This window comes from Schistocerca serialis, chromosome 2, assembly GCF_023864345.2.
Source record: "Schistocerca serialis cubense isolate TAMUIC-IGC-003099 chromosome 2, iqSchSeri2.2, whole genome shotgun sequence".
NCBI lineage: Eukaryota > Metazoa > Arthropoda > Insecta > Orthoptera > Acrididae > Schistocerca > Schistocerca serialis.
In genome coordinates, this window is record NC_064639.1 from 770,426,739 (window position 1) to 770,439,094 (window position 12,356).

The 12,356-nt window shown below is 39.6% G+C and overlaps 1 protein-coding gene across 1 annotated transcript in view; it reads right to left on the bottom strand.

Moving 5' to 3' along the window:
• Nucleotides 1-12,356, bottom strand: part of LOC126455698 (POC1 centriolar protein homolog A-like) — a 132,552-nt gene that overhangs the window by 62,087 nt on the left and 58,109 nt on the right. Inside the window, exon 4 of the mRNA XM_050091465.1 lies at nt 1,501-1,620. Within this exon, the coding sequence (XP_049947422.1) occupies nt 1,501-1,620 (120 nt within the window). The remainder of the gene's footprint in view (nt 1-1,500; nt 1,621-12,356) is intronic.

Here is a 12,356-nt window from a genome sequence, read left to right on the forward strand (position 1 = left end):
AATGTTTTAGTGACAGATGTTAGCGCACAGATATCAGCCTGTGTGCGTGGGTTTCCGGTGGCATTGTGGCTGACACATACATCTGCTGTATGGCAGACGAGGACATCAAAGAAAGGAATGGCACCACCAGTCTCTACCTACATTGTGAACGTGATGTTATGGATATTGTTGATGTGGTTCAAGAATTCTCCCAGCTTTTCACACCCATGAGACCAGAAAATGAACATATTGTCGACGTAACAACAAAAGCGACTAGGCTTTGCAGGTGCTGTGTCGAGGCACTGGAGTGGACACCAGCTACGTCACAGAAGGCAGTGCAGCAATTTCATTGAAGTGATGTAACTGACTCACATTTGACTGCTATGGATTAACATACACATTTCAAGAAGTTGTCATTTCTTCACCTTAATTTAATTTCCTGTCCACCTCCTTTTAATTTACATCACTACATACTCAAGTCACCTCACTAGAGACACTTTTATTGTTTGGCAATTGCTTCAATATGGGCTGAAGTTTCCAAAACATGCAGTCAGTCTGCCAATAGGATAACATCACTGTAATGGATTATGCCTTAATAAAGAAAGAAAAGGAAGACAGAAAATGAGAACAGTGCAAAGAACAAAATCTCTACTGAAAATTACTTGCAGTAACAATTTACAAATGAAAACAAAAAGTTAATTATGTTTTGACACATTCGGTAGAATGAGAAAGGGGAGTATTTAAAAAACGAAAAAAAAAATTATAAAAATAACTGGTAGAAATGAAATGACTGTACAGCTGTACTGGCTGAGAGACCCCACAGCATGGTTGGATATCCACAAGGTGCAAGTCTAGTTTCTATGTGACGGCACCTGGCGACTGGTGCATCTTTGTGATAAAGTTGAGATGAAATGATTATGACAGCACAAACATCCAGTCCCTGAGTGAAGAAAATCTCTGAATCAGCCAGGAATCAAACCCAAGGTCCCACGATCTACAGGCAGCTGTACCAATCACCAGACTGTGAGTTGCAGACATTACTGGTGTAAGAATTTGATAACAAACCACATGGAATGACATAAGAGGGGTACCTCATTTAGAAAAGAAATGCCATTTTACACCAGAAAAAAAAAAGAATAACTTCAAAGAATTACCACACCCACGCATTACACAGAATAGCCTAACACCTTGATTACTGTATAATGAGCATTAACATATGTTGGATATTGAAGTCTTCCTGGAACTGACTGTATAATTATTTTGAGGTATAAAAACCTTTTGCAACTTACGTCTAAGTGGCCAATTCAGATCGCAGGATGTAATAAATATAACAATTAAGTGTAATTTTTTCTGCTATGCACTGTACAGAGTATATCCCAATGAAACCAACTAATTAAGGTTTCTAAACTATAACAATAATAAGAGAACACAGAAAAAGGAAACATCTGCTAGTGTATTTACTTCTACATATTTGCTGTCAAATACAGTATTTCTACAGCTGCCCTAATGAGATACACTTACTTGGCAGTCCTGTCCACCAGATGCAAAATATTCTCCAGTTGCAGAAAATGTGACAGCTGTCACAGCTCCTTCATGCCCCTGAAGTGTGTATGCAGGCCGACCTTCTAATAAGTCAAGCACCTACAAAGTTAAACATGATTAAACCAAATGTTTCTATCAATAGGATAACTCATTTGGGAAAAAAAAAAAAAAAAAAAAAAAAAAAAAAAAAAAAAAAAAAAAAAAAAAAAAAAAAACCACGTAAAATTATTAGAAACAATTGTTGGCCAGTAATTACATTCAAGAGGCAAATATTTGGCACTGCCAATAGGTAAATATAAAAGAACACAACAATATCTTAGCTTTTGGACCTATTATTGCCTTCCTTGGTGACAAGAGAAAGGAGAACATTTTAAAAAAAGAAATGTATCTATCACTTGTATGAAATATTTTGCCAACAGAAGGTAAGTAATAGCCAACAACTCTGTCTCTTAATTTAAAAAAATGAGCATTTATGAACCTCCGAGACAGAATACTTGTTCACAAAATTTAATGAAAAAATGTCTGATTGTAATAAATTATAGATGCACACAAAATTTACTCTAAGTGGTTCAATAAATATGACAACCAAAGGAACAATGAAAAGTCCTACTTGGAATATCAACAACATTATGAAAAGCCACAAAAAGCACCATAAAGATGAAATGTTGATTTGCGGACAGGCATGACGAAAATATGAGCATGTGGTGAGGAAAGAGGAATCAGTGCCACCCGGTGGAGCATTTAGGGTCTCAATGTTGTGTGACTGGGTTGTAAGGCGCTGCATCAGGAGGATGTATGGAAAGGGAGAAGTGGAAAATGGGAAGCAGAAAGCAGAGGAGTACAGAAAGGGAAAAAATTGGTGGATGTGCTAGATGAGAACAGTGCATAATGAAGATGAGGGAAGACTAATCATGGGTAGGTGACAGGAGAAGGGACAGAAACAGTTGGGTGGAGGGTGTGAGGACAGTAGGATTTAATAGGTTGAGGCTGGAATGATCTCAGAAATGGAGAATGTATTGTAAGGGTAACTCCCATCAGCGCAGTTCAGACAAGCTGTGGTGGAGAGGAGGATCCAGATGGCCTGGGTCATGAAGCCGCATTGAAATCAGGCACATTATGTTCAGCTGCATGTTGTACGACAGGGTGACCTACTTTGCTCATGGTCACATTTTGGAGGAGGCCATTCAATCTGGTGAACATACCAATATAAAAAACTGAGCAACGATTGCAGCACAGCTGGTGTATGACATAGCTGCTTTCACAGGTTGCCCAGGCTCTGATGGGGTAGTATAACCCTGTGACAGGACTGGGTGGGTGGATTGGGCAGGATACTGGCCAAGGGAGCTCTCTTCCCTGCAGATATGCCATCACCAGGTGGCTACGATGTATGGGAGGGATTTTTTGTGTCATCCCTTCCATACTACAAAAATCCCTCAAATACAGCCAGGCTATGCAGATACGGCATGTCTGCAGAGATCCCTTGCCCAGTATACAGGTGGTCTCACGAAGGCCTACAAAGACATCACTATCCTCTAGACCTAGTCCACAAACATATTTATCAAGCTATACCCCTACATACCCTAAATCCTCACCCCATCCCCCAGCACCAGCTACAAAGAAGCACTCCCTCAATCACCCAGTACCATCCTGGACTGGAACAACTGAAGCACATCCTTTATCAGGGCTTTGATTATCTACCATCTTGCACTGAAATCAGGGACATCCTACCAAAGATCCTCCCCATCCCTAGTCTTCCATGGCCTACCCAACCTCCACAACATCTCAGTCCATTACTAATGCTAGTCCTAATCCTAACACTCTGCCACAGGGATCATAATCCTGTGGAAGACCCAAGTGCGGGACCTGTCCAATTCACCCATCCAGCATTTTCCTTTCCAGCCTGTCACTGGCTTGTAGTAACCCATCAGAAGCCGGGCAACCTGTGAAAGCAGCCATGTCATATACCAGCTCTGCTATAATCATTGCACAGTTTTTTTTATTGGTATGACTACCAACCAGCTGTTCACCAGGATGAATGGCCATCTACAAACTGTGGCCATGATGAAAGTAAATCACCTTGTGGCGCAACACGCAGATCAACATAACATGCTCGATTTCAATGCTGCCTCATGACATGAGTCATCTGGATCCTCCCCTCCACCACCAGCTTTCCTGAACTGTGCAGATGGGAGATATTCTTACAACAGACTCTTTGCTCCCGAGATCATCCCGGCCTCAACCTGCAGTAACCTACTGTCCACACACCCTCCATCCAACTGTTTCCACTTCCTCTGTCAGCTCCACAAAATTCGCCTCCACTCACCCCCATTGTGCGCTGTTCTCTGCTAGCACACCCACTGGGTTTTTCTCCTTCTCTGCTCCTTTCCTTTTGCTCCCCAATTTCCCCCATCTCCCTTCCCACACAGCCTCCTGATGCAGTGCCTGGCAGCCCTGTCCTACCACCTTAAGACACTTCATGCTCTGCCAGGCAGCACTGATGCATCTTCTCCCACCCATACCTTGCTATCCATCTCACTTGCCTGCCCACTCTAGATTGTTGCTCCCATTCAGTGTGTTTTAACTGCAGTATGACCAGTGCGGCCAAAGATAGTGGTCGTGTGTGTGTGTGTGTGTGTGTGTGTGTGTGTGTGTGTGTGTGTGTGTGTGTGTGTGTGTGCGTGCGCGTGCGCGCTTGCTTGTGTGAATATGAGTGCATTCTTCTTTTATGAAGAATGTTTTTCCTGAAAGCTCTTGTGTAACTGTCTTTTCGTCATGCTTGTCTCCATCTCTCAACATCTCATCTTTACAGTGAGTAGCAATTTATCCTTTTCATACTATTGAATAACTATGTGCATTTCCTTGTTAGTTCAAATTAAAATGATTCCTACTTAAGAATGTGTAAAAGTAGAAGCAGACAAGACCTCTAGGGCGAAAAGCTTAATTGTAGCAGTTTCTTCATTGTGCCTATCTGTGACTCTTCTCTACATGCTGCGTAGCAATCTATCCTTTTCACAATAAATATGTAAAATACATGGCACTAAAACTTCATCTGTTTTTCTATGTTACGGAAGTTACACATGGAAGATATTCACAGTTAACACAGAAGCTAAACATTTGTTAAGTACACACAATATTTTGTTCCACTAAAGTTACAAAACAATGCTTCTGTGAACTTAACACTGATCTAAGTGCTGACGAGAACTAAATCACAATATTCCGCTATATTAGTTTCTAGGATATAGTGGCAATCCGTCATAGATTCAGTGCATAAATCAATGTACTCTCAGTCCTAAAATGTAAGAACTACTTCTACATGAACTTACTTAAAAACAAATCATCATCAATCTCACCAGTGTTCCTATGACTGTAAAGTATAAGAACCAGTTAATGTCTCCAGAAATGCCTGAGGTATCAATACTTTTTTGGATGAACATTACAAGTTGTCCTAATCCACAACTGTTGACACAGTTAGTAAATTCATAATGTTTGAAAACACTTTAGCTTGGAAATGGAGGAAACAACAGCAGTGTGTGCTGTGGAGGAGGGGGGAGGGGGGGGGGGCAGGGATACTGTCTCTCTAAAATATTAATACCTTGGGAAGAATTCTGTTTTACTGTGAATGTAAATCTGCACAGTGGCGGCTCATGCAAAATTTTACCGCGACTTGCAATGGGGTGGCCTAAGGCCATTTGACTTACATGGGTAGTAATCATAACTAAACTGAATACATTAATTGTACTTATATAAATTGAACTCTTTAGATATATTTAAATTTCATAATTAATTATTTAAAACAGCTTGGAAAAAAAATTGTAGCAACAGAAATAGGACCTAAGCCAATGAATTGCCAGTCTGTGCACTTGACCACTCGAATACGGGCCTCGTTCCAGAGCCGTTGGTTGAAAATCTCTCATACTCTGCACCTAAATCTTTACTAAAACTGAATGCTATTAACGTGTTTATGCGTCCAGTCCTGCCGACCCTCTCACTGCTGCGGATGAGTTACTTCCATATCTCAGTGCATAATATCCACCAGATGTAATAACCAATAACTTGAGAAACAAATGAGATATTGTTCTGCTCTCAATTTTAAATAAAATTTTATATTAATCTACATTTCATACACAGTAATGTACAGGGTAAAATCAACTGTATGCAAAATTTATGCAACACATTTTTACCTCAGCAAACTCTTTGAATTTTAGTGCAATGCTTTACTTAATTTGATGTTGCACAGTAACGATGACAATAATGAAAAGAAATTCAGTCCTTTATCAAGGAAAGATACCAAACTGTAAGATGTGAGAAGATCAAGTTTCTTCACTGAACAGCATTCTTAAAATCAGATGATAAGTATTTCACTGAGGCTGGAATGTCTTATCTCAGCACAGATAACAGCATTAGGTGAGCATACAGTGGCAACAAAGCCAGTCTCAGCACAGAATTTAGAGAGCACATCTGCACCAGTGGAATGGTTAAATTTTATAATTAATATTTTACACTGTGTGGAAAAAAATTGATGTTAGCAGAGGGATTCAAACCTGGCCCAAACAATTGCCAGTCGCTGCACTTTACCACTGGGCTATGGCACCATGCGTCAGCTGCTCCTCTAAAATTCATCACACTCTATACCTGCACAATACTTTACATGCTGTGATCAAAGAAAAATACTGATCTAGTGCTGTGAGCAACACAGCACCGTCAGTGCCAGCAAAGGTAAAGTCACATCAGGGAATGCGCAATTAAAAACTGACAGCTGCATCACTTCTCTGATTTGATCATAAGGCGGCTGGCGCATCATTTCAACACCTGACGCTCATTTCTAGTTATCATGGACAGAGCAGTACAAAACACGTTTTTATCTGTTTTACTTGCATGCCAGCACACATTCGATGAGAACTGGCATAATTTTAGTGTGATTTCCAGCTTGCATTTGAAGAGAATTGGCATAATTTTAGTGTCATTTCTGTATTGCTTTCAAAGAGAAACGGTATAGTTTTAGTGCAATATTTACAGAGTACTGTAGCACATTAGCATGTGATCACCAGCTTATACTAAATCTGCATATACGATGATTAATTTAGAAAATTATAAGAGGGTGTCTTACAAGATTAAGGACACTTACTGACGTAGTGTAGGTGATGCGCTTCGTTGCCTCAAGCTATGTACATACAAAACTATACATTGCGAATTTATGTAAATTTAAGAGAAAGCGGGGAGGGTTAATTTTGACAAGATAACATGTGTCAATGTTACAAGACACTCCAACTGGGGTTGGGATTCAGAGGCAAGAGGGCGAATTTGTGCCTTATGGAACCAGATATTGTTGTTATGTGGATTCAGCTAGTTGCAGTTGCTTTTCAGATAGGACACTGTGTGATAAAAAATGCAATAGTATTACTTTAACAATTTATATGTGGAACGGAAACATGACTCTGAGGATTGTGGAAGAATTACCCAAATTTTAAGCACTGTAGCATTACGCCACATGTTTGTTTAACACCAACTAGATTATGATTACATGTGTGTCAACTGAAGAGTGTAGTTTTTCCAATGTGTAGACCTGTAGGAATTCCCTTCCATATATCTTGATACCTCATATCTGGAACTAAGGATGGAATCTGGAATGATATGGAGAATTGAGACTGACTTCAGAACTTTGAAAATTTAATGGCTTTAACATCACAAATTTTTTTCAGTATAAACATAATGGTGGTACATACAGAGAACCACAGAGGAAGTAGGTAAGTTACATTGCTACCTAGCTAGATGGTTGGTTGAGTGGTTACAAAATTACAATCAGTGCATAACTTCAAAAGGATTCAGAGATCTACATCGGAAATCGTTATGTTCCAATGACTTATCGGCATACTGGCAACATTTGTATTTGAATCAACAGCTTTCTACACAGTGTTACAATCAGCCAACAGACTTTAGTCAGGCAACAGAGGCTATATTTCTTCTCCTTCTTTCTTCTATTTCAACCATCCATGGACTGTGTGAAGTAATCTCCTCATGATACTGTGTGATGCAGTTATTGGTCTCTTCCTGAAAACACCCAACTTTCTAACCTTGTTACAAAAATGGCCCGTCTATAATTTATGCCTTTGTAATGTTGATTTCACTTCCCTGAACTGATGGATTTGTGTTTGAGATTTTTGTCAAAATGGTCAATTACTTTAGTTTTAGACAGTCTTTTTCGACTCTTTCAAACCTAGTGACCATAAAACAAAATTCTCCTTTTCCGGAGAGCATCAGATGATTTTTCAGTTGGGTGTAGATTTCCTCATTAATTCTTTTTGTGTGTGGAGTCCCAAGCTTTCTTAGGCCGAATATCTTCCTTAGGACCTTCCTTTCTTTTTTTCTCCAACTCTTCAATTTCTCCCTTTTTGTTGAGGATGTAACACTAAGCTGCAGGAAGTCACTCCAGTTTTAAGACAGTGTTGTAATGTTGTATTTCTATTTTTACTGAGAGTGATTTTTTATTGTAAATGTCCTTTGTTAATTGATAAGCCATATCCATTTTCTTTGCTCTTTATTTGCTGCTTTATCTAGACCATTTGGCTGTGTTATTTTCCTTAAGTACTTAAATTTATTCACTCTGTTGATTCTACCATATTTTGTGCTTAGGTATATTGGAGCATTGTTAATGTTTGTTACGAATTTTGTCTTCTCAAAAGAAATTTGTAATCCAGCCTATTCTGTCTTCTCTCCAAACAGGTTGATTTGCTAAATTGCTGTATCAACATTTTTGAAAAATATTGCAACATCATGTGCTAAGGTTAGACAGTTCAGTTTAACGTTCAAGCTTTTATATCCCAATCAGATTTCTTGGGTTTCTTTTTGCTGAAGAGTAAGATTCCATTACCTTTTCCAAAATGCAACTGAAGAACAAAGGGGAAAAGCCATCAACTTCCCTTACACCGGATATCCCCACCCCCCCTCCCCTCCCAATGGTTCTGAATTTCTGCATGGTATTTTACTTTGGACTTTGCTTGTATCAATGTTTCTGTAACTGCAGTATAACCTCGCCTTCACATTCCCGGAATTAGCGTTTCCCGCCATTTACGAGATTTTCATTGTTTCGGTCAAATTTCCTCTGCCCACAATGTTAATTTGTACCCAATTTTAAATTAACATATTTACAATTTCCCCAAGATTTACGCATTACAAAAAAATGTTTGTGGAGAACAAAATGACACTGGCATGATGTTGACCATTCAGTATTGTTTGTAAATATTACATGGTTAAGTTTCTTGACACCAGGGCACTCTACTCAGCGGATCTGAACCGGTAAATGTGTAAAAGTTGGAACAATTCATGCCGTATCTACTGCCACTACCAAGCTGATGGGAGTAACTAGATTCGTTTGAGTATAGATATCATGACCAATCACAATCATTCCAAACTGTCTCCACTGCGTAAACGCAGTTGTGTGATTGTTGTGATCATTGTGACACCTTTTTCAAACCATAATTAACGTGTTTCGGCATTTGGCCTCCTGTAGTGGTAGTTGACACCGTCATTCACTTTGCAGTGCTCAAATGTTTTTATAAATGTAGGCTTCCACAGCCATTGTCACAGTCAATATTTTTTTCTTTTTTTTTCTGTATTTGTGACCACATTGTCAATACGTAAAACTACCGATGTTTTGGTCACTGTTGCAAGTGACCTCCTTCAGGGTTTTTTGTTTACTGCTGAATGAGAAAGCTTTGTTTCTTATGTACCTGCAGACGTGGCTGTTATCCAATTTTGATAGGCTGTTAAGGATGGAGGAGAGGGATGTTAGAAGTTCTTTATTGGTGTTTTTATTATTCCTTTTCATTTGTGGAAATCCAACATTTTGATTGGTGTTTGCATTACTGCTTGTGGTTGGTGTAAAGAGGCGAATGGGAAACCAGGCAGCAGTTTTGATATGGCATTGTTTTCCTTCTTCTAGTACCGGCTGAGGCGTGCCAGTGCTCTACGTGCCTGCGGTCTCTGCAGTCTCCCGCGTGCCCGTGTGTATTGCTTCATGTGAGCTGCCGTCCCGTCATGCTGCTATTGCTGGCAGCCAAGACATCGTAAGTTGGTACCCACCTTCCCTGTTCACGTTGGCAGGTCACATGGCTATTTCTTATTTCCTCTCTAATCTTTCTCCTTAAAGTACGAGGCTGTTTTGTCAGTATGCGAGCTTCACCAAAATCAATATGTTTGTCACACTCATCCTGGTGTTCTGCCACCACTGAATTGGTGTGTTGTTTTAGTCAGATTTATCTATCGTAATTTTTCCCGAGGGCATGCAGCTTTACTGTATGGTTAAATGATGATGGCGTCCTCTTGGGTAAAATATTCCGGAGGTAAAATAGTTCTCCATTCGGATCTCCGGGCGGGGACTACTCAAGAGGACGTCGTTATCAGGAGAAAGAAAACTGGCGTTCTACAGATCAAAGTTAATCGGACAGATAGGTTAGAAAATTTAAAAAGGGAAATGGATAGGTTAAAGTTAGATATAGTGGGAATTAGCAAAGTTCGGTGGCAGGAGGAACAAGACTTCTGGTCAGGTGAACACAGGGTTATAAATACAAAATCAAATAGGGGAAATGCAGGAGTAGGTTTAATAATGAATAAAAAAACAGGAATGCGGGTAAGCTACTACAAACAGCATAGTGAACGCCTTATTGTGGCCAAGATAGACACGAAGCCCACGACTACTATAGTAGTACAAGTTATTACGCCAACTAGCTCAGCAGATGACGAAGAAATTGAAGATATGTATGATGAGACAAAAGAAATTATTCAGATAGTGAAGGGAGACGAAAATTTAATAGTTATGGGTGACTGGAATTCGAGAGTAGGAAAAGAGAGAGAAGGAAACGTAGTAGGTGAAAATGGATTGGGGCTAAGAAATGAAAGAGGAAGCCGCCTGGTAGAGTTTTGCACAGAGCACAACTTAATCATAGCTAACACTTGGTTCAAGAATCATAAAAGAAGGCGGTATACATGGAAGAAACCTGGAGATACTGACAGGTTTCAGATAGATTATATAATGGTAAGACAGAGATTTAGGAACCAGGTTTTAAATTGTAAGACATTTCCAGGGGCAGATGTGGACTCTGACCACAATCTATTGGTTATGAACTGTAGATTAAAACTGAAGAAACTGCAAAAAGGTGGCAATTTAAGGAGATGGGACCTGGATAAACTGACTAAACTAGAGGTTGTACAGAGTCTCAGGGAGAGCATAAGGGAACAATTGACAAGTATGGGGGAAAGAAATACAGTAGAAGAAGAATGGATAGCTTTGAGGGATGAAGTAGTGAAGGCAGCAGAGGATCAAGTAGGTATAAAGACGAGGGCTAGTAGAAATCCTTGGGTAACAGAAGAAATATTGAACTTAATTGACGAAAGAAGAAAATACAAAAATGCAGTAAATGAAGCACGCAAAAAGGAATACAGACGTCTCAAAAATGAGATCGACAGGAAGTGCAAAATGGCTAAGCAGGGATGGCTAGAGGACAAATGTAAGGATGTAGAGGCTTATCTCACTAGGGGTAAGATAGATACTGCCTACAGGAAAATTAAAGAGGCCTTTGGAGAAAAGAGAAGCACTTGTATAAATATCAAGAGCTCAGATGGGAACCCAGTTCTAAGCAAAGAAGGGAAAGCAGAAAGGTGGAAGAAGTATATAGAGGGTCTATACAAGGGTGATGTACTTGAGGGCAATATTATGGCAATGGAAGAGGATGTAGATGAAGATGAAATGGGAGATATGATACTGCGTGAAGAGTTTGACAAAGCACTGAAAGACCTAAGTCAAAACAAGGCCTCAGGAGTAGACAACGGTCCATTAGAACTACTGACAGCCTTGGGAGAGCCAGTCCTGACAAAACTCTACCATCTGGTGAGCAAGATGTATGAGACAGGCGAAATAACCTCAAACTTCAAGAAGAATATAATAATTCCAATCCCAAAGAAAGCAGGTGTTGACATATGTGAAAATTACCAAACTATAGGTTTAATAAGTCACGGCTGCAAAATACTAACACGAATTCTTTACAGACGAATGGAAGAACTGGGAGAAGCCGACCTCAGGGAAGATCAGTTTGGACTCCGTAGAAATGTTGGAACACGCGAGACAATACTGACCCTACGGCTTATCATAGAAGAAAGATTAAGGAAAGGCAAACCTATGTTTCTAGCATTTGTAGACTTAGAGAAAGCTTTTGACAATGTTGACTGGAATACTCTCTCTCAAATTCTGAAGGTGGCAAGGGTAAAATACAGGGAGCGAATGGCTATTTACAATTTGTACAGAAACCATATGGCAATTATAAGAGTCGAGGGACATGAAAGAGAAGCAGTGGTTGGGAAGGGAGTGAGACAGGGTTGTAGCCTCTCTCCGATGTTATTCAATCTGTATATTTAGCAAGCAGTAAAGGAAACAAAAGAAAAATTCGGAGTAGGTATTAAAATCCATGGAGAAGAAATAAAAACTTTGAGGTTCGCCGATGACATTGTAATTCTGTCAGAGACAGCAAAGGACTTGGAAGACCAGTTGAACGAAATGGACAGTGTCTTGAAAGGAGGATATAGGATGAACATCAACAAAAGCAAAACGAGGATAATGGAATGTAGTCGAATTAAGTTGATGATGCTGAGGGAATTAGATTAGGAAATGAGACACTTAAAGTAGTAAAGGAGTTTTGCTATATGGGGAGCAAAATAACTGATGATGGTCGAAGTAGAGAAGATATAAAATGTAGACTGGCAATGGCAAGGAAAGCGATTCTGAAGAAGAGAAATTTGTTAACATCGAGTATAGATTTAAATGTCAGGAAGTCGTTTCTGAAAGT